This window comes from Pipra filicauda, unplaced genomic scaffold, assembly GCF_003945595.2.
Source record: "Pipra filicauda isolate LSUMZ 115617 unplaced genomic scaffold, ASM394559v2 scaffold474_size475410_pilon, whole genome shotgun sequence".
Classification (NCBI taxonomy): Eukaryota; Metazoa; Chordata; class Aves; order Passeriformes; family Pipridae; genus Pipra; species Pipra filicauda.
In genome coordinates, this window is record NW_024104614.1 from 377,600 (window position 1) to 398,901 (window position 21,302).

At 47.0% G+C, this 21,302-nt stretch overlaps 1 protein-coding gene across 1 annotated transcript in view; it reads left to right on the plus strand.

Annotated features, from left to right (window-relative positions):
- CTNNBL1 (catenin beta like 1) overlaps positions 1–21,302 on the plus strand; it is a 51,213-nt gene that overhangs the window by 23,309 nt on the left and 6,602 nt on the right. The window contains exons 8-13 of the mRNA XM_027745901.2: positions 38–110; positions 382–440; positions 1,122–1,270; positions 5,902–6,083; positions 14,335–14,432; positions 15,498–15,578. Of these exons, the coding sequence (XP_027601702.1) occupies positions 38–110; positions 382–440; positions 1,122–1,270; positions 5,902–6,083; positions 14,335–14,432; positions 15,498–15,578 (642 nt within the window). The remainder of the gene's footprint in view (positions 1–37; positions 111–381; positions 441–1,121; positions 1,271–5,901; positions 6,084–14,334; positions 14,433–15,497; positions 15,579–21,302) is intronic.

The window sequence follows — 21,302 nt, forward strand, 5'->3', positions numbered from 1 at the left end:
CTCTGCCCTGATGGGTCTCTTGTTCCTTCCTCCACAGGCTAAGATGCCTTTTGATGCCAACAAGCTGTACTGCAGTGAGGTGCTGGCAATTCTACTCCAGAATAATGATGGTGAGCCATGCCTGCGGTGTTGCTGTCTGTGAGGGCAGGATCCAGGCTTCTCCCAGATCACAGCAGCCCTTTTCTGCCTCCAGCTCTCCTCTTCTGGCTCTTTCTCCCCTATGTGCTCCCTCGCCTCCACCCTCTCTTTTTCTGCAGCTTTTGTGCTCTGTCAAGCCGTATTGATTTTGTTTGCTGATGTATCAGTGTTAGATGGCTGTAAAATCTGACAGTTAGCTTCATTTTTCTCTCTCTTTTCCCCCTTCCCCCCACCTTCGTCTAGACAACAGAGAATTGCTTGGGGAGCTGGATGGGATCGATGTGCTGCTTCAGCAGTTATCTGTGAGTAATTCCCACACACCCTCTCTGCCACAGGGAGACTGGTGGGCTGGGTGGGAAGGATGGAAGGGATCCAGGGTGCAGTGCTGTCCTGGCAGTGCTTCATATGTAGTGTGGCACAGTCCCTGAACACCTTCTGTGCAGTGTATCATTCACAGTCAGTGCGGTTAATCCCTGTTTGAAAGATGTTAACATTGAGGTACACAGAAGTTAAATTTTTGTGTTATGGTTTCATGGCAAGTTGGAGATAGGCAGAGTTGGAATTTGGCCATCTGCAGCATTCCTCACTCCAAGCATGGGGCTGCACTGTGCCCCTGTTTGAGCGAGCTGAAGATAGGTGTCCATAGCTCACCTGTATTTCTTCAGGCAGTGCTGCCTGCAGCACCCTCAGGTGTGAGTTGTGCCCAGGAGTTCTCTGGTAATGAACTTATCCACATACTTGCATGTGAATTTGCCCTTTCCCTTGGAGGCCTCGTGTAGAGTCCTTTAAATCCTCCACCAGGCTACTGCAGGTCTGTGGGTGCACAGTCAGGGCGGTAAAAGGCAGCAGAGTTACAGAGGGGATGCAGCCATGACCTGTGTGATTGCTGGCTGACACCTGCCAGGCTTGTAGTGCAAACTGTGTGTGTTCTGCAACAGTGCAGCCCGACATTTGGGGGTAACTTTGCTTTCTTTGTCATGCAGGTGTTTAAACGACACAACCCAAGTACAGCAGAGGAACAGGAAATGATGGAGAACCTGTTTGACTCCCTGTGCTCCTGCCTAATGCTCAGCTCCAACCGTGATCGCTTCCTGAAGGGTGAAGGTCTGCAGCTGATGAACCTGATGCTCAGGTACCCCAATAATGTTGTGATTTTCTTCCTGCTTTTGAGGTACCAACACACGTTCTGGTTAGATATTTGTGGTTTTCTGTTTGTAACATTTCTGTGTTAGAATATTTGTCTGTCTTCTCTTTTTTTTTTTTTTTCCCCAGCAAGTAAACTAGACCTTCTCAGACATGGAATCTCCACTTTTTGTCTTTAGCTTTGTTTCCTAAGAACTGGGGGTGCCACAGTGGCTGCTGGAAAGTAGCAGTGCACACCTTTCATCTGGATGTCTACGACAGAGAATGCTGTAGGTCAGGCCACTAATCCTCTAAGGATTTAAAAGACCCCTAAGAGGGCAGGAGAGAACCTTCCCTGTCTCTAGGGAAAACATTTTTCCTTTTGTTCTCCAGTTCAGGCTCCACTGTGTTGTATAGGCTCTGAGCCGCTGGATTTTTGCGGATGCTGATACAGGAATTGCTATAGTGAGTGGGGAATAAGTTTGCATTTCTTGTGCCATGGTTTGTCACACCCCGAATCTCTGGGGCTTCTCTACTCCCTCTTCACTTTTACTTGCTGGCCTGGCACCAAGTTGTGTCTGCTGGGCTGTCTGGCTCCCCAGACCTGCAGGAGGGCACAGTGGGCTCTGTCTGGCTGTGCCTGGAGTGCCAGGCTGCGTGCTGGCGGGTTGGCAAACACCAGCCAGGAATGCTGAGTTCCCGCAGCGCAGGGCTGGGGAATATGCGGCAGCAGGGAACTGAATAAATAACCCAACATGGATTATTCAAATAGGAACACTGGGTTTTCTTGAGGCTAATTAAGGAAAAGCTCCAAAACTAAGAATGGGAGGGAGGCCTCCCTCTGCCTGGAGTCCTAAGCTGCTAAGCCAGCCTTGCAGAACTAATTACTTGGAGTTCTTATGCCATGTGGGTGGGACTGAGTGTTTGGATTTTTAATAGCTTTTTCCCCATTTTTGGACTCTACTGTTTACCACTCTCTGTACTGAGATCCCAGCTGGGAAATTATGACAACAGGAAAATTTCTCCCTGGCTGCATTTTGCCCCCTGCAGTAGTTGCAAATGGCTTGAGAGGGACAGAGCGTGACTGATTTGCAGCAGCAGCTCTGTCTGATGGACAGAGTTTCCAGGACCTCAAGCTGTGGATGCTTAGGACCCAAACCCACTCTACAATTTGCATCGGGTTGGTAAAGTGACAGTGGGGAAAAAAATAACATTTCATAGAACGTGTTCTAGAAGCTTCTGTCATTAGTGTCTACAGGCATGGGCTATGCTGACAGCTGATTATTTTACTTTTTTTAAACTCTTCTAATATAATTCTAATGCTTAGAAGCTCTCACAAGTGCTCAGTTTTTCTTGGACAGGGTGGCTTAGGTGACCACAGTCTGATGTTGTAAACAGGGAGTGAACCTGGATAGTTGTGATCTGGAGCTGCCCTGGGTGTATCGAACATCTGTATCTTCTTGATACCTTCATGATAAACAGCAGAGAACAGGTGTGCCGTTCAGTTGTGATTGACCACCTCGCCCACAAGCAAGGCAGAGTATTTTTCTCTCCTGTCAGTGTCCTCTGAAGGCCAGGGGCAGAGATCTGTTATGTTTTGGTTTTACTTCGGAGGTGGTTAATCATTGTACCACAGTCTGTGCAGATGAAAGGACAAATAGGTAAAGTTGAAAGTGTATTGACATGATGTGAGATAGATAAGCTGTGTGAGAATAAAGATATCAGGCTTGCATCTCCATTACTGTCGTAGGGAACACAGCCTTCTGTGTCTGGTGCTGCCCAGTCCGTCCAGCCAAGTCGTTCCGTTTATTGATGGTCGTGCCCGCAGACCTGCAGAGAGGTGCAGCAGCTTTTGGATGAGTGTTCAGTGTGCTCCTGATATTCCTAGAGGTAGTCATGAGAACAGGACGATTTCTGCTGTGCTGAGCCTTAAAATGTGTGGCCAACAGCGAAAGGTGATGTTGTGTCATGTGAACTTCTCCTGGTTTATGAGGAGGAAGTGGTAGTGCCTGAAAATGAGCCTGGTGGGGCTGATGTGCCTTATGTGCATGTCCATGGCCAGCTGGGTCCTGGACTCGTGCTGTGGTCTGGGAATTGCAGTTGGCCCTGAGGAATGGGGCTTCACTGAGCAGGTACACAGGAGGTGAGCAGAAGGTTTGGGAGAAGAGCAGGTTGAGAGGGACGGAACCGGCGGCAGCAGAACTGCAGTAGGGAGTTTAGAACTAGGATGAGAGTGCAGGTAGATATAATTATTTGATTTACATGTCTGCACTAAGGGAGGCTCATCTATTTTATGTAGCATCTTTATCAAAAATAAGATGGTTTCCCAAGGTGGTAACCGCCAGTGAAAAGTTTAGAAATGTCCCATAGAGTTAAATTAAATTTTCTTTTTAGGTCAGAAAGCACTTTTTAGTGCTCAGTCCCTCGGCCTTGCCTTGGTAACCCAACTGCAGTGTACCTTCCAAAGCCAAAAGAGAGGAAAACATGCTTGTCCTGTCAGCTCCTGGTGCATGCTGACGGGCAGCTCATTGCTTTGGCTGTAGAACCGTGCCGGGTTTGAGGAGACGCAGCCGCGCTGCTCCCGCGGGACGTGTCAGGGAGATTCTCCGTGAAAATGATGTGTGGCTTTCCCAGCTATTAACTGAGGAGCATGTGTTTGCACAGGGACAAAAGCAACCCAGGGAGCTCACGGGGACTTCCGTCACTTGGGCAGCATGATGTGTCCTGCAGCTATTCCAAGGCTTTTCTTGACCCTCAATAAAACTTTCGCTCCTGTTCAGAAAAACAAGGTGAAAACAGTCAAGTCCATACAGCTCCCTGAAGCTTGACTGTAGCTATTTCAGGGTATATTTTTTATGATTATTAAAATCATTTTATGTTTTCTTGTCCTGCTGTTTCTAATGACCCCGTGCAAACTTAGGCTGTCTCTTTACTAAATCTTCTGGTTAATTAAACGGAACCATTTTGTGCAGCACTTTCCCAGGAAATCAAGTATTCTGGTTTAGCTACTATTTTGGAAAGTGAGAGGCTGTGTTCTGCTAATGTGGAAAGTCCAAATGTCAGCACCTCTTCTTTTTGAAATAATAGATGTACCAAAGGAGTTCTCTTGGATCTAAAGGTGTTAAAAGGAGGAAAACAATGGTTACTGAATAAAGCTGTAATTCAGAGTTCCCATGAAGACTGAGATCCCTCCCCATTTGGTGATCCTCACATATGCTTGTCTGTAAATTAGTGTTCAGCTAAAAGTTCCCTCGATAAGCACAGATGAGACTAAGATAAACTGCTTGCCCTCCAGCAGAATAAATATTTCAAATAAAATCAACTTCAGACAGTCCAGTCAAGCAGCTATTGATCTCTAAAAGCCTGAACTTAAACCCAATGAATATTCCAGAGCTCAGCCCTGCACAGCCTTCCTAAATGCTGATCAATATGCAATTATTTCCCCTGAAAACATTTCTGGTGTCATCTGGCCTAAGGAGTACTTTATTTTTAGCTCTCAGTGGCAGGCAGATGGGGGGTATTGAACCACCCTCCTGCACAGCCCTTCATTTTTGGGGGGGACTCAGACCCCAGCTCCTTGTGGTGCCCTCCGGCACCACATTGTGCCCCTGTGGCTGGACTGGGCAACACCACTTTCTTTTAGGCTGGAGTGTTCATATATGGTTTTTTTTTGGTTGCATGTTGTTAGGGGTTCATTAAGTTCAGTCTCTGCAGGGAAGTTGTTTTCCACAGCGCCCTGGGGGCTTCGAGGAGCCCCTGCTGGTGGGCACCGTGTGGCTCAGTCTGCAGACGGGCAGAATTGGAGGAGATTGGCTTGTGCTTGGAGTGGAAAGTGGTGGGGCTTGGTACTGTCCTGTCCTGGAGGGAATGTCCTCTGGGCTGGCCTTTGGCAGCTCTTGTTCTCCAGCTCATGTTAGCTCCTGCTGACGTTCCCTGGCCTGGTGGTTTTATGGGCTGTATTAGCGACTGGTTTTTCAGTTCCCGTTTTACAAGATATTTTAAATTTTCCCCTGGATGAATTATAAATCCCTGTATTTTGGTTTGAGAGGTACAGGGCACCTGGAGATAATTTTCAGACCATCTCTGTGTTATTGGTGTGAATTACCACCATCAGCATTCTGAACAGGCATTAAAACAGAACAGCCCAGAGTCTGTCTGTGTCTTTCCACACGTGATTTCTGATTTTTCATTATAGTCGACCCAGCTGTGCTTACCAAACTTACTCCTTTATTAAATCAAACTATTGCTAGATCTAAATCCTGATTATTTTTTTTTGGTGTGACAGTATTTGCCTTGTGTACCCAACCCAGCCTTCCCTGCTGTTTCATGCCAGTGTTTCTAAGAGATTGAAGAAATAGCTTCTTTGGTAGCCAAGAAATAAGAAAATAAAATCATAATAGTAAAATACATAAAATGGAATAAAAATAAAATAGAAAATAAATAAAATACATTAAAAAGGAAATAACCAAGTCAATATTCTCAGCCGCAGTTTTGAAAAGAGTATTTGTCGATATAATGTTTTGGATTCTAGAAGAAAAATCTTCCTTAGAGCTGGTGCTCAGACTCTTCATCCTTACCTTGTTGTGTTTGTTTCCCTTGTCTCTTTAAAGTACAGTTTAACTTGCCCCTTTCTTTTCACAGGGAGAAGAAGATTTCCCGCAGCAGTGCCCTGAAGGTGCTGGACCACGCCATGATTGGACCAGAGGGCACAGACAACTGTCACAAGTTTGTGGACATCCTTGGGCTGAGAACCATCTTCCCTCTCTTCATGAAATCACCCAAAAAGATAAAGAAAGTTGGAACAACTGAAAAAGAACATGAAGGTAAGTGTGTTTCCAGATCCTTCTTATTGCCGTGGAGGGGGTGAATGAATGGCCGGTGTCTGAAAAGTACCTGCAGTGAGGAGGGAGAGGTGCAGCACCTCCTGCAGCCTTTGGGTCTGGGTGTTCATCCTGCTGCTCCCTGTCACAGCTGGCTGTCAAGGGCACACTTGTCCTGCTTGCTTTGGTATCAGCAGCTCCTGGCAATTCCATTTTGCGTGCTGTTAATAAGTTATTTTACTCCTGTAGGGTCTGTTGTTTGAAGCTCTCACTCTGATGCAAAACTCTTTTGAAAAGAGTAATGAGGCAACTACAAATGTCACCTCAAAAGCAGTGTTTTCATGGCTCTGAGCACTCAAGTGTGACTGGATGAACATCAGGCATTGCAGAAATAAACTGCATTGCTTTTGAAGTTGCTTTTTTTTTTTTCTTTTTATATTTTTTTTCCTCTCTCCCCTGGAAAACTCTGTTTTAACAGAGATCTGCTGTGGAGTATTACTGCAGTTACTGTGGGACCTCACGCTGAGCTGAGTATGGGGTCAGTCCCTCCTGCTCCTGCTAACATTGCCTTTCCCATTTTGTTGGTCACTGACTGTATCTTGGAAGAAACTTTAAATACTGCCAGTGATGCTTGAACTTTTATGCCAGTTCATTGTTCAGCTCAGGTCCATAGGGGGTGAATATTGTCAAAGGCTCAAGAGGTGTGAGTGGGTCTCAGGCTTGCCTAGTATCCATCCTGAACTCCTGCAGCAAACCAAGGAAAAATGGAAGGAAATAGCAACAAAATTGAAGCTCTAAACCCAAATCCCTTGCTTTGGTGCTGTCCTCATGGCCAGGTGGGCCTCAGGTGTTCTCCCAGGCTCAGGAGGGAGATCCTGTCCCCACAGAGCTCTCTGTGCACTGGCTGAGGCACCAGCCAGGACTGAGCAGCTCCTTTCCCTGTCAGAGCTGCTGAGCTGGAGGCAGCTCCCTGGGCATCTGCTTGTCCTCCCTCCTGAGGACAAGGAATGGGCAGTGCCATGGGCTGTGCACATGCATGGCAGTGGCTGCTTTCCCAGCACAATTGTAGAGCAGGGGCTCACCTGTCTCCCAGCACGAGCCCCAGAGCAACTCACAGCCCTGCTGCCAGTTCTGGACAGTTTGTCTACCCTGTGTTGTTTGTCTTGGGTAGATAATGGTGAGGAGGAAATGGTGTCGTGTGGTCTGGGGTTTATGTAATGGAATTGCAGAGATAGGTTTGGTTTCTCTAGGTTATGTAATAAAATTGCAGGTTTATGTAATAAAATACGCAGTTGCACTTAGATGGATTTAGGGGATGTTTTGAAATTTTCATTTGCAGTATGGAAGTGAGGTTGTTTAATTCTTCTTACTGAGAGGACGCTCCAGCTAGAATAGGAGGTGCTGAGATCTGGGTATGTGACTCGTGGCATTGACTTAATTTTTCAATTTGGGAAAGTGAGCTAATCTCTGTCTCATCTGCTTCTTCTGGAGACTGCAGATGATACCTGTGTGCAGTCCTGGCTACTGTGAGGATTAGTCTGGAAAGCCCTGACAGGGTCCATTCCTCACTATTTCTGTGGTAGGGTGAAAAGCCAATCTGCCCTCAGGAAAATGGAGTGATCCATGCAAACAGGCTTTGTATCACACCTCCATCTCATTAACATGCAGAAGAAATGGAGAATATTAAGATGAGTCCAGAAATCAGGTCTATTAAAATAAACTCTCCCTAAAAGGCTGTGGTAGTAAGTCCAATTTTCTTTGTTTTGCATCACTGGGCAGGTGAGTTACTGAATTCCTAACAACAGGAGTTAATAGAGATGTTTAACAGCATTCCCTGGAGCCCTGTCATGCCGTTGTCCTGACATGGGTGTCAGCAGCACAGTGTGTGCTTTGACTTTGCTGAGTGTTTGCCCCAACCCTGCAGTAATTGCTCCTGGGCAGGAGCACAGCACAGTCTTCTGGGTGCCTCTGGCTTCAAGGGAAATGGTGCAGGTCTGGCGTGGTGGAGCCGGTGCCCTCTGTGCTGTGCTGGTCCTAGGAACACTCTGCTTTTTGCTTCTCTCTTTGTTTATTGATCAGAAAGAACGCTGGTGTTCAGTCTGCTCTTGTCATCTTTTCTCATAAACACTCCTGTGTACAATCTGTTTTAAAAAAAAATTAATTAGAACAATCATCTGTTAGGAGACCACTCACGTGTATGCCAAATGGAGGAAGAGATTCCTCTAAAGGATTCACTGGAATGGCTTTGCAGCAGGGGCATCAGTATTTGTTAAAAGCAGCTCTGAGGAGCTGTGCTGTCCTTGCCCTTGCTGTGTTGCTGCTGGGACGGTGTCAGGATGGACAGACACCCTGGGCTGTGCTGCAAAACACGGAATCCTCAGTGGACTCTGTGCCCTGGGGCCTAATTACAGCTGCTTAAAGGGGAGTCCTGCTAAAATGCTCCAGCACTGGTGAGGTACCAAACAGCTCTGCCAAAGGGTTTGTCCACCGAGTCCCTGTCTGTCCCACCATCCCTTTGTCCACAGGGGAAAAAGTGCTGCCAGGCTGGGAGTACTGGCACCCACTGTGACTTCAAGTGCTTCACCTCCCACAGGGCATCCAATGCTCCATCTCTAGAGCACCAAATCCTCTGTGTGTATCTGATGGTTGTAGGAAAATATCCCCTTGTCTTTATTTTATAGCAGTGTTGCTATTTACATAAGAGATAGTCTATAAAACCATGTTTGTTTTATTGTCTCTAAGGCAGTGTTCTGAATGTGACAAAATAATAAATACCCTGGTGAAAAAAAAAATCTCAGTGTGACTTGCTGAGCTTTTATTTATTACAGAAATTTATAATCCAAATTAAATTTGATAAAAGTAACTTCTCTGTAATGTATTTCTCCCTTTTTAAACACTAGCATAAAGGTGTCAGTGCTGGTTAGCTACATTTTAAACACTGTCAGTGTTTAAAAATTATTTTACTCTAGGGAGCCTGTGAACAATTTAAATCCAAGCTGCACGTATTTATGCTTTATGTACACTATGTAATTAGGAAAAAAGAAAGGGAAAATTTCTTAACCATCTTTATGGATGATCTGAGCCTGAAGATTGGGCCTGTGGTGTCTAACTGAGTACACATTATCTACACTTGAATTTTGCCTGCGTTTGTACAGATCATTATATTAGGATATTAGGTTTGGGAGAAAAATCTCATTCGAAGCAATTTCCCTTTTTCTGAGGCAGTGAAGCAACTCAAAACAGAAATATTTTGCAGTTGAGGATGGAAATGGCTTAGAGTTTTTCTGTGTCTGTGGGGTCACAGTACTCGTGTGAGTGCCCATTTGTGTTGTCCAGCCACAAAGAGAACCAGCCAGATGGTGTGGGAGGTGCTGTGTCCTGGATTTGTTTTATGAGGTGGTTGAACAGCATTAGCTGTTCCCCAAACCCTCCTGTTGCAGAGCTGATGGTCAGTGTGTCGTCCCTGTCCATGAGGGTGCAGCAGCTCTTGGCACGCAGTCGAGTCACAGCGTTGGATGCTGACTTGAAATTCTTGAACAGTCTCAGTGAGCTAAAAATGGAGAAAACACAAATTCCTCCTGAATTAGAGAGTCTGTAGTGAAGCAATCATAGCTGGCTCGACAGGCTGTATATCCTCCTGCTCTTTCTCAGGATGGTTATTTGCAGCCGAGTTTTGCTCACTTGGAGAGTCTAATGAACTATAAAAGGATGTTTGTCCAATTCATCTTCATTTAAATGCTTTCCCTTGTCTTAGATGTCAGTTTTACTTAGGAATGCTTAATTTGATAACCTGAGAATTAGTTCAGCCAATTTCCAAAGGAGAATTCCTATTGCTGGGGTGTTTTGCCTGTTCGTCCTCTATCAATAACAAAGCCTCTTTTGGAGATCCTCAGCTGTACCCTTCCTTTAAAAACAACAACAAAACCCACTTCTTAGTAAATACGCTCTTACTCCTTTGTAACATACACAAAAGGCAGTAGAGCCCTTGGAATGGATCTCTGCTGCAAAACCAGGTTCCCTGGGCATGGGGAAGTGAAAAGGCAGCAGCAGAAATGTGGCCCGGTGAAAGAGGTATCGGTATTAACTGAGCACCCTCTGCCAGCCAGCAGAAAGTGTTTTTCATTTGGTGGTCTTCAGGAGTGAGCACCCAGGGAAGGCATTAGTCTGTTTAAACAGAACTTTATTATGCCAATTTGTTATTTCACCATCACCCTCCGACAGGAACCTGTGATTTGAGTGAGCCATGATGCCGAGAACAGAGGTAAATTTATCTCAATTAAAGTGAGCGTGCTCTGTTGCAAGAACATCACAAAAATAAACTTTCTCAGTCAATAGAAGGAATTTTGTTTTAAGTTCAGCATGATGGCTGGATCCAGCTCACCAGGGCTGTTCTGTGTGGAGCTTTTCCAACCCTTCCAGGCCCTACTTCACCCATCAGTAAAACTGGTGTTTCTTGCTATTGTCAGTGTTTTAAGGTAGGATTTTTCATGGCAAAATATGGTGATACTTGAGTGGGTTTCTCTTTTAAAATGCAGATTATTAGTTCATGTGAAAACAGGTAAGGTTTTCAGATGCTACACCGTTGGAATGGCACATCCCTGATTGCACCTGTAATCCTGCCATGAACCGATCCAGGGGCTTCATCCAGGTTTCCCAGCAAACAGCCATGAAGCCAGAGTTATGTGCATAGGAGGGATAGAGGTATCTCAAATAGCTGGCTTGCTTATTTCCTGGTATTTTTTCTGGTATTTTCCTGCTCCTAATGAGAAACTACAATTTATCTTAAGTTCTTTACAAGACAGAAGGCTCTTAGATGTTCTGGGTTCGCCAGATCATCCTGCTCGGCCTCCAAAGGGCTGCTGTCCCTGGCACCCGGAGCTGCCTGCCATCCCCTTCCTGCAGAATGACTCTTGCCTCCTCTTCATCACTGTTGAGCTTCCTCCCCTGCTAGGCAGATGTCCATTATAATGAGATGTAAAAAAAAAAAGGGGGGGGGGGGATAATAAAGGCAGAGAAGTGTAATGTTACAGCTTGATTTGACAGGACCTCCTGCTGCTGCAGCTGCCAGTGCCAGCCATGGAATAGATTAATCTGTATTCCAACACGCCAAGCTGAAGTCAAGATCGATCTAATTAGGGTGTTTTAAACACTGCTTGCATGCTGAAGTCTCTATGCCTGTCTGCAGAGAGAAGGGCTCCCAAGAACTTGAGGTGATCCTGGGCTAAGCAGGACCCTCGTGCATCTGGGGAGCACGTGTGATGTGACCTCCCAGAGCCAGGGATGTGGCTGGCGTGGTGCCCTGCATTGTTGGGATCGTGGGGAATGGCAGGGCCTGCAGGTGAGCTGGCCATGGGGCAGCAGCAGTGCAATCTGTCTTCCCATATCCATGAATTTATGGGATTGGGGGATTTTTGTATGAAAAAAGTTGTTCCTGATGCATAGTAGGTGCCAGCTGGTAGCTGTTATTTCTGTGAAGGCACCTTTGGGGTGCTGAGCACGGCTCAGTTTGGTGTTTGCTTCTCAAAGGAATCACGTTTAGTCATCCTTTGAAATGGGGCTCGGCAGGAACTTCTGCCTCTGGCCTTGTCTGTGCCCTCCCTGAAAGTGATGCATTTTGTGCAGGTGTTGTGGACTTTGGCTGAGTGTTACATGCTATGGAGAAGTTCCCAGAACGTTCCGTAGCAGGCAGGCTGCCCGAGGCTTCGCCCGGGCGTGATGCACAGCCCACGGCCTCTGTCTGCACCGAGATCAAAGCAGGGCAGCTGCAGGTTCTTCACTCAGGGACTCAACAGCACCAGCTACTCATCATTCCCCAAAGGAGATCCGACCCTGAGCAGATAACTGTGATTGCAGCTTTTAAAATGTTGCATGTGTGAGATGGGGCAGTCCATGGGAAGACAGAGGCACCCCTTCCATGGGAACCTGTGCCCCCAGGTTAGTGCCTCTTGCTTCCAATGGCTTGTGCAAACACTTTAACAAAGACTTTAACCCATCAAATCATGGGTTCAGCCACTCATCCCATCAGCATTCTCCCTGATTTTGACTGGTGTCCTTACATGTGGGTATTGGGGTGTTTATTGGGCCAGGCCTTGTGTTATGGCATAACCCTGATTTTGGGGAGGGCAGCATGAAACACACTAGTGTTTTGGGGTTTTTTTTTCAGGAAGCTGATCCAAAAAAAAGGTTTAGATAGTTCAGAAATATTTCTGTAAAATATTTCTTTGAATGTTTTGACCAGGCAACTAAATATTTCCTGGATTTTCTGCAGTGATATGTTGAAAGAATAACCTTGTTCTCAAAACCCCTGTGTCAGCTCCTTTAGACTTGTCAGTAGTTTTAAAGATTTTATTGATAAAATGGATAAATATCTGCATATGACTGCGAAAGCAAAATGATGGCTAAAATACATTTCCTAGTAAGAGAATATTGGAAAAAAGCAATGAAGATAGATCATTGGTGAGAATATTGCTACTAAAATGCTGTGTCAACACTTCCAAAAAAAGAAGGTTGGGGGAAAAAAAAGTGTGAAATACAGAAGGCTGGCTTCTTCCTAAACCAGCACAGCATATGTTGGGATATATGGGGGGGAAGGGAGGGGGAATCTTCATTTTGTTGTATTTCTTTCACCTTAAGAAAACAGGATCTTGCAAGGACTTGGAGGCTTTTACAATACTTCTTAATGTCAGCACTTAATTCGGTGTTGCTTTTTTGCGGAATAACAGTTTCTGTGCAGCGAGAGCGTGCACCGACACCCCCGGAGCCATCCTTCACCCCCGTGAGCCTGTCGGAATGACGGAGCAGCCACACGGTGTGGCCACCCGATAAACCTGTTATCTGCCTGCTCCTCCTGCCGGCAGCGCTCCCAATCTCCTTGGAACATGAAAAATTGACACCACCTCAGGCAGAAATCTGTTTCGAAAAGGAAGCTCCATTTATAAGTAGCTAATGAAATGGGGTGGGGGTGCGTGCGCCTGTGCAGCCTCTCCTCTTGCTGCCCTTGTGCAGGATGCAGATAATCCGTGCAGCAGGGAGCACAGACACCCTGGACAGGCAGCCTGTGTGCCTTCACCTTCCAGGGCCCAGGCAGTGGGAGAAGGAGCTCCTGGCAAACATGGTGGTGTCACTTGTTCTTTGTGTGCTGGAGGGATCGATCGAGGCTGCTCGTGGCTCTGGGCTGGGCAGCATCGGGGAAGTGCATGTTAAAATGGTGACAGCAGTGAGATGGTGATCCCTCTCCTCTGCACGCTGCGTTTCCCTCTCTGAAAATAACAAATCTTGAAGCTCCTTCACTCCCCACCACCGTGAGCAAGGAGGCGTTTATGGCCATTAATTTTCATCAGTCTTAATCAGCAAGATAATAGTGAGGACATCTTGGAGAAGCTGGGGTATCTAAACCACCGGGTCTGTGTTTAGTGCAGACCTGCAGGCAGGAAGGAGTGCCAAATGATTTGGAAAGGGAGGGAAACTGGGCCCCAGCTCCTCTGCTTTGCACCATTGTGCTTGGGCTCGAGGCACGTGGCTCAGGCACCTCTGAGCGTGGTGCTGTGGTTGGGTGTTGATACAGGCGTTGCAGCGCTGACTTTTCATTTGGCTCCAGGTTTGTGCTGTAAAATATGACCCCCAAGTGCAATTGAGAAGACTGTAAACATGTTCATTTGGTCATTTCTGGTTTGTTGTGGCCCTTTTATATTCGTTGATGGGATTTCCTGTAAATGAAAGTGGTTGGTTTGAGGATTTTTCCTTTAACTCGTACCGGTTCAGTCTCTGCAGGAGCCGCACACTGGCACAGGTATTCCTTTCTCCAGCTCTCCTGTTTCTGTAACTGTTCCTGCTTTGGTGACCTGAGGGCCATTTAGGTGACAGTGCTTTGGCCAGGACTTCTTTAAACCTAAAGGAGGAGGCAGCATGTGATGCCTTTAGGCTGTGGTGGAGGGTCCCAAAGCCTGTGTCCTGGGGAGGAAACCAGAGTGGAACTTGTGCTCTATGTAAGGTGCTTTTTCAGCTCCCTGAGGCAGAGAAGGAAGAAACCTCACTGGCCAGGTGGGGACGAGGCAAGTGAGGGAGCTCTCTGTGCTCCTTGCAAACACTGCTTGTGACTTTCACCACTGCTCTGTCTCCTCTCACCATGGAACCAGGGTTCTGCTTATCAACAGTTACATGCTGGAGTGCTAGTAGTAAATTTAATGGCATAACACAGAGGAAAATAAGCTGCTGTTCCTGATCTTGGCATGCAATTCTCATTTTGTATCTCTAGAACATGTCTGTTCCATCCTGGCTTCCCTTCTGCGAAACCTGAGAGGGCAGCAGAGGACACGGTTACTGAATAAATTCACAGAGAATGACAGTGAGAAGGTGAGTGCTGAATATGTGTCTCTGTCTCTGGGCTGCCAGGCTTGCTCAGGACACTCGCTCAGGGCAGGGTGCCTGTGTGCACTCGCTAAGTCATGAAAAGCCATCATCATACCTGCCTGCAGAGAGTTGTGCTGTCACAGACCTTCATTCTCTCACTCACGTTTTATCTACAAACTGGAGAACTGGACCTGCCTTTAGTGCTTGTCCTCCACATCACCTGTACTCTTGTTTTCTGATGCTCTTGCATATGGTAGTAGTAATTCTCAGTCCTGACTTGTGTCTCTACTGAAGCCTCACCATAGAGGACAATATGTCATATTACATTGTGCTGGCTCTGAGACCAGGACACCATGGAAAGGTACCATTTTGTCTTGTGAAGCTCTTTTGCAGAGAGTTTAGGAATCGCTGTGGTGCACATTTAACATTCCCCAGTCCTCTCCTAGAATGTCTCACTTTAGTGGTGTTTGCTCTTGGAAATTCTTTCCAAAATATTTACATGGTGGGGGATAGATCAAAGCATTGCAGAAGAGAAATAGCAGCTTTTGCAGACTGGGAATCCCAAGGGATTTGTAAATTCTGCCACTGGGAAAATACTGGTTCCTTAGTGTTCCTCATTAGTGTGTTTTAAAAGTGTTTTTCATAACCTGTTCTACCAATTGCTAAAAATTACTAGATAGTATTTCAGTTGCCCCGACACAGTTCAGAGGAGAGCAGGAGAGCTGGAACATCCAGCACAGAGAGAGAGGTCTGCTGGGGAAACAAGGAGCCTGGAGAGCCTCAGCACAGAGAGAGTGAGCTGGGGACACATCTGTTTGCTGCCGTTTATCTGGTGCTGATGGGACTGTGTTCCCATATGGGGTTACATCCGAACGCCTGCAGCCTCAACGTGCTCATCCAACCAGCACTTGTACCCTCCTTCTGTAACATGTTCCTCCCTGGGAGGGACAGAGTTCTCTGTTGCTTTGTGAAGCCTGGAGCTAGGAGGAAAACAAAATTGCATGAAGGATTAAAGATGATTGCATTGTTCTTTTTTCTTGCTTATGTCTCTCTCTTCTGCCCTTGCAGGTTGATAGGCTGATGGAGCTGTATTTTAAGTACCTGGATGCAATGCAGGCAGCTGATAAGAAGATTGATGGGGAGAAACACGTATGTATTGCTTAAGTTTGGCCAGGTCATGTCTGTAACACCTCTGTACAGGACTCCTGGCTCAGCCAGGTCACTCTTCTCAGCTGTGCCCTCATACCTGTGCTGTTACCTCCTAATTCCTGTTGCCCCACTCTCCAGCTTCCAGGTAACCTCAGATAAAACAGGCCGAGAACTTCTCTACAGCAAGTGCCTTCTGAGTGTCTCTTAGAGTAAGTTTTACTAGAAGGGCCCAATTCCCTGCTTCAGTTTGCCTCCATTTTTACCTGGCTGCAGTCCTGCTTGGTTTGGCAGATGGAGAGTAGGTGAAATGCAGAGAGACAATTACATGATAATGTCCTACCCTGTTCTGTAGAGTTCTGATGAGCAGCAAGAAGGCGTTTGTGTTGATGAGTTAGCTGAGGTGCAGCCAAGGGCTGTGTGCTCTCTGCACACCAGCAGTGAGTGTTTGAGTGACACGAGCCTTGGTACAGCACTTCCTTGGAACTGAAGCTGGAACAGACCTTTTGAAAGAGAACGAGCGGCTGGAGTCAGGAAGCAGCTTGCGGAGCTGTTAGCGAGCTTGGCCAGCTTCCCACAAGATTATCTGTATCAGCACCGGGAGGGTGTGAGATTGATTAGTGCTGACGGAGAGCAATGGCTGCAGCTGCCGTCCCGCGCGCCGCGCGCTCCGCGTGCCACGGGCAGCAGCCCCCCACCAGGCCCCGACAAACAGCTGCCTGCCCGCTGCCAAGGCTGCTTCTCCAGGCACTGCCAAACATTCCGAGGTCAGCGCAGCGCTGCTGCTGCTCAAAGAGGCACGGGAGTGAGTGATGAATGGAGCTGCTTTTGCTGCCAGCGCTCAGGCTCCGTACGGACGCGGCAGCGTCACCAGTGAGCGGTGGCCTGGAGAAAAACAGCGTTGACCCTTTCCTGCTCTCCCTCCATGCTCTGTCTGTCCTCCTCAGAACAGGGCAAGAAATTGTTTATTCTTTACTTTTTGCTGTTGGTGGGGGGGAGGGTTTAAAATTCAAAAACCAAAATGGATTTTTCTGGGTGAGGCTGTACAGAGCACTAAAATGCTGTGTGCAGAGCGAGGGTATGTGTCCTTTATCCAGGAATATCCTGGAGCAGCCTGCAAATGTTAACATCTGTAGCAAACAGCCAGCACAAAGCAGGGGTGTGGAGTGAGTTCGAGTGTGGAGAGGCTTGTGTAGAAGGTCTTTAGTGAGTAATATTAACCCATTCGTGTCTACTAATGCACAAGAGAAGAGTAAGGAACCTCAGGTTTTCCTCCTGTATCTGGAATAAACAGATCTCAATCCTTCACCTCCTATTAGAACTAATAACAGGATTTGGCAGAAACGTGAGTGAAATATATTGGGCACTTGTACGAAATACACTATTGAAGTTCATTCCTAGCTTGGAACACTCCTGGAATTATTGTTTGCTTTATTTTTTAGCATTTTCAGATGGTCAGTGGGACACAGTCTCCTGAGACCTGAAGTGGCTCAAGTGTTTTCCCCACACAGGAGTAGGCAAAAGCCATCATTCTGTCTGTCACATCCTGGCAGTGTCTGGCTGTGACAGGATTTATGGAGCACTTTAATGTTCCTAGTTGTGGCACATGAATCATTGAGGTGGATGCAATGAACGCTTTAGAAACTGCACTCTGTCACTTGGGGGCTTTTGACCTTCCCCTTGCAGTAGAGGACATGGTACCCCAAAACCCTAGTATACAGATCCTCACCTTTCTCTCTGTCCTACAGGAAAATGATACCTGGTGAGGTTTTACAGATTCAGTCTGTACCGTTGAGAGTGAGATCCGAGTCTGATGGACAGAGTATCCTGGTGTAAGTCTTGCATTACAAGGAGTGAAAAGCTGATTACACAAGGAATGACTGAGTGCTTTATCTTTAGTAGTGCAGCTGGCATAAGAAGCTCCTGCTCTTGCAGTTCTCCTCCTTTTTATTTCTTTTAGCTTGGCTTATTTTAGTGATCTGGTTTATAGCCCTGTTTTTCAGCCCATGGCAGTGATGGTGGAGGAATAGTTGAGGGTAGAAGGGAGGGGAGGGATTTCTGAAGCCATCTGTTTTGGGGAGGAAAACTTGTAGTCAAACTTCACCCTTAATCTGGACTGTAAAACAGAACAAGGTCGCTGAACCCATTCTTAGTGTTACCCCCTTATTTGCTTTGATAAAATCTGTTCAGAAAGGATCAGAAGTGATAACTGGGTGATTATCCTAATTGCCATGTGAAACCCAGGAGCAAAGTCCATGAGAGCATTATTTCCAACACCTGATGCCTGTCTTAGCACTTTTCTTAGAGTTTTAAGGTAATGAAAATATCTTGTTCTCCTCGCAAATTCTTTAATTATTTTTGTAGGAAATGGTGCAAAATCCTGTGGCTTTTACTTCCCTCTAAAATGAGGTGTAATTATGGGTGGCAGCAATAGCCTTGGCGATCTCTAAAGACAGCAGGAAACGACAAGAGATGGTTTAATATTTTTATATTTCTACAGAAAATTATGCTCAGCAGGTTTATTGGATAAAATATTCTCACCAGACACTTTGCGCTATAATGACTTACAAATTACATGCTAATTGTGCTACAGTTCAGCCACTCCATCCTTGAAAGGGAGAGGTGGAACTCCTAGCATGAGTGTGGTGTCCACAGGTGGGGATACCAGGTAGGGATTTGTGTCAGCCTGTCCTTTCAGTTCGGTGTAGAAAGACTGGATTGCCTGGAGCTGTGATGAGGGCAGGACAGGGCATCCTGGCAGGGGCTTGGTGTGCAAGGGACAGGAACACCCTGGTGTTCCAGGGCACTGCTGGGTTTGCACTATCAAGCTTTCCCAGCACGTGGCCAGCAAGCCCAAGTAAGTCTTGAATGTTCTTGCAGAGGCTGGTGGGTGTTTTCAGATGACTGCCCTGACACAGGCTCCATTTCTTGCTGCTGACGTTGAGCTTGGAACAGGAGCCATTGCTCTGTTCTCTGCTCTGCTCTGTAGCAGCCACAATGAGCTTTTTGGCTCTTGCAGGCTGGAGGCTCGATTTACAGAAATTCAAGTGTGTTTCTGCTTTTAAGGCAGAAATGAACAAAGTCTTTCCCATGGCAGAAGGCTCTGATGGTTTCTTCTGTGGTTCTGAGAGCTTGTTGGTCACCTCGGTGTGACCTGGATGTTGTTGGCTCTCCTGGCTGCAGTGGAGCCCATGCCTGACCAGATTCATTCCAGACATTCTGTGTTTCAAGGAATGTGGTGGTCAGCCTGTGGAAGGGACTATGTTGTCTGCAGCCTCTGTGAGTGAAAGAGGCTTCTGGAGACATTGCTGTCATACTGGTGAGCTGAGAGCGGGTGGTCCTGGACAGTCCCTGTTACCCTTACCCAAGGCTTCTGCTTGCTCCTCTCCTGTACAAATGTCAATGCCTGTCTCCTTCTTATCCTTTTTGACCCAGGGCTTAGCAATGGCTGTGAGTTTGACTTTTAGCCTGTGGTCTGAGCAGAGCTTGCATCCCTTGCCTGTCCTGTGCACAGCCATTAGGAGCCTTCCTGTCTCTGACTGCCTGGACTGGCCTTGCTGTCCCATCCAGTGAGGATGTAAAACCAGGATCTCAGAGGTGTTTGTTCTTGATCAGTGCCATTTCTTTTGCTTTACCTAGCTATGCTGTGTGTGCTGGAAGGTGGGTGATAGGTGAGGAAGGATGCAGAGAATCTACTCCAGTACCTGAGTGGAGCAGAGACGGGTGTGATCTTTGGTACCAGCACTGCCAGATCCATCGCGTCTTTAGGTTTGGAGTTTCTACTTGACACCTCGAGGCCTGTCACTCCTGCCTCATTAGTGTGAGAGAAGCTCATTTTAGCTTCACAGAAGCCCATCTTATTGCTGTCTTCTCCCATCAGCAAGGGGCATCTCAGTACATATTGCTGGCAGATTAGAAATGGCACCTGAGCGCTCATTTGGAGGTTAGCGACTGACAGCTTTGAAAGAGAGACCAAGTGGGAAGGGGGCTGTTTGGTACTGTACTGGAGGCAGATTAGCACTGAAAGGGTGGCTGTGGTTTAAAAAAAAGAAATTAAAAAAGGACTGTGAAAAGGCACCTTAAAACTGTACTTGTCTTCTAATTCATATCTGCTTAATTTACTGGCACAAAATAATCTTCTCTGCTGAGAGGGGCTGTTAGAGCTGCCGCCGCTGTGTAATCAAGACTGCAGCTGCCTGGATCCAGCTCCTGTGATCCCTGTGCTCAGATCAGAATACAGAGCAGACCCAGCCTTTGTTTCCTGCTCTGGAGATTCAGAGTCCTGGCCTGTGGATGTTTTTCTGCTCAAGAATTTAGCACTATTGAACAGAGCAGCCAATGAGCCTGTGTGCAGTGCGGAGGGTGAGTGGTGGTTCAGGAGTGAGTGCCTTGTCTTTCTTGAATGGAGTTTTTTTGTTAATTCAGTCAGTATTCCACTCTCTCACCAGCCAGACTCATCATTGTTTAGCTTTAGAAACCAGATTTTATCAGATTCCTGCCATTTGGCATGGAAGTAGGGTGAGGGAAGTCATTCGCTGCACAAAATTGGATTTTTCTATTTACTGGCAAGAGCTTGCATGCAGGCTTTGCCCAGTCATGCCTGTGCCCATGATTTTGAGAACCTGGAGTAAATGACAGATGTGCATGTGCTGGAGTGTACAGGATCTGATGCTAAAGCATCACATGTGAGTGTAGCCAAAGCAGTTGACTTCATGGCACAAGTAACGGGGAATTTGCTTTTAAACTTAACTTGTTCTTTCACTGAAACTAGATTTCTAGGAGGAAAGGAGAAGTATTTCATTACCTGAGCTTTCCTGGAGGCAGTGGGAATCAGCTGTCCTTCTAAGTCACTCTGTCAGGTTTCAGTCCATGGAGCATCCATTGTACCCCTCCAGGGAGAGGTGCACAGGGTTCATTTCCTTCTTGTGCCTAAATCTCTCGACTTACCATAAGATTCGAGAGCTTGGCTTGACAAAACAGCAAAATTTGGCAGGCTCAGCCAGCTTTGGTGCTGGTGACCTTGCATATATGTGTGTGTGTGTGTGTGCCTGGAGCACGTGCGCCCGAGGAAGCGTGTCCTGCGGAGCGTTGCGGGTACGGAGCGCCCGCAGGTGATGGCTCTAATGAGGAAATATTGCTCCGCCGGCGTGTGCCCACCTGCCAGACGGCTGCGGAATAAATCACAGAGCTGCAGCGAGCTCGCGGGGCCCGGCAAGCCGCTTCCCTTTGTTTGAGAACGAAACCAGAAAACAAACCCCAAAAATGCAGAAGGTCACACGTGACACGGTTGTTCGGGCCTGTTGGTCCCAGTGAGGACGGAGGGTGGGCTCATGCCATGGCCATGGCCAGCCCAACTCAGGGGAGACTGCTCTGAGGTCACTGCTGGGCAGCTCTTGATGGTGTTTTGAAGAAGATGCTCTGTCTGGACACGAGAGATGGAATGGAATGGCCTCTCACATTCTTCCTCTGCCCTCTCTCTGGGCAGGTCTCGCTGGCGAAACCCTTATGGGCAGAGGAAGGATGGACAATGAGTTGGCATTCCCATGAGGAGTCATCACTCTTTGGCTAACAAACCCTGGCCCGGGTCTGCCCTGGCAGCATCCCTCACAAACACAGCCGGAAGAGCCTGGCTGGGCATGGAAAAGCTGTCCTTGTGGGGGATTTTCATAGTGTTTTCTCATCCATCAGTTCATAATGAAGCTGAAAGCCTGATAAGTCTGTGAGTCT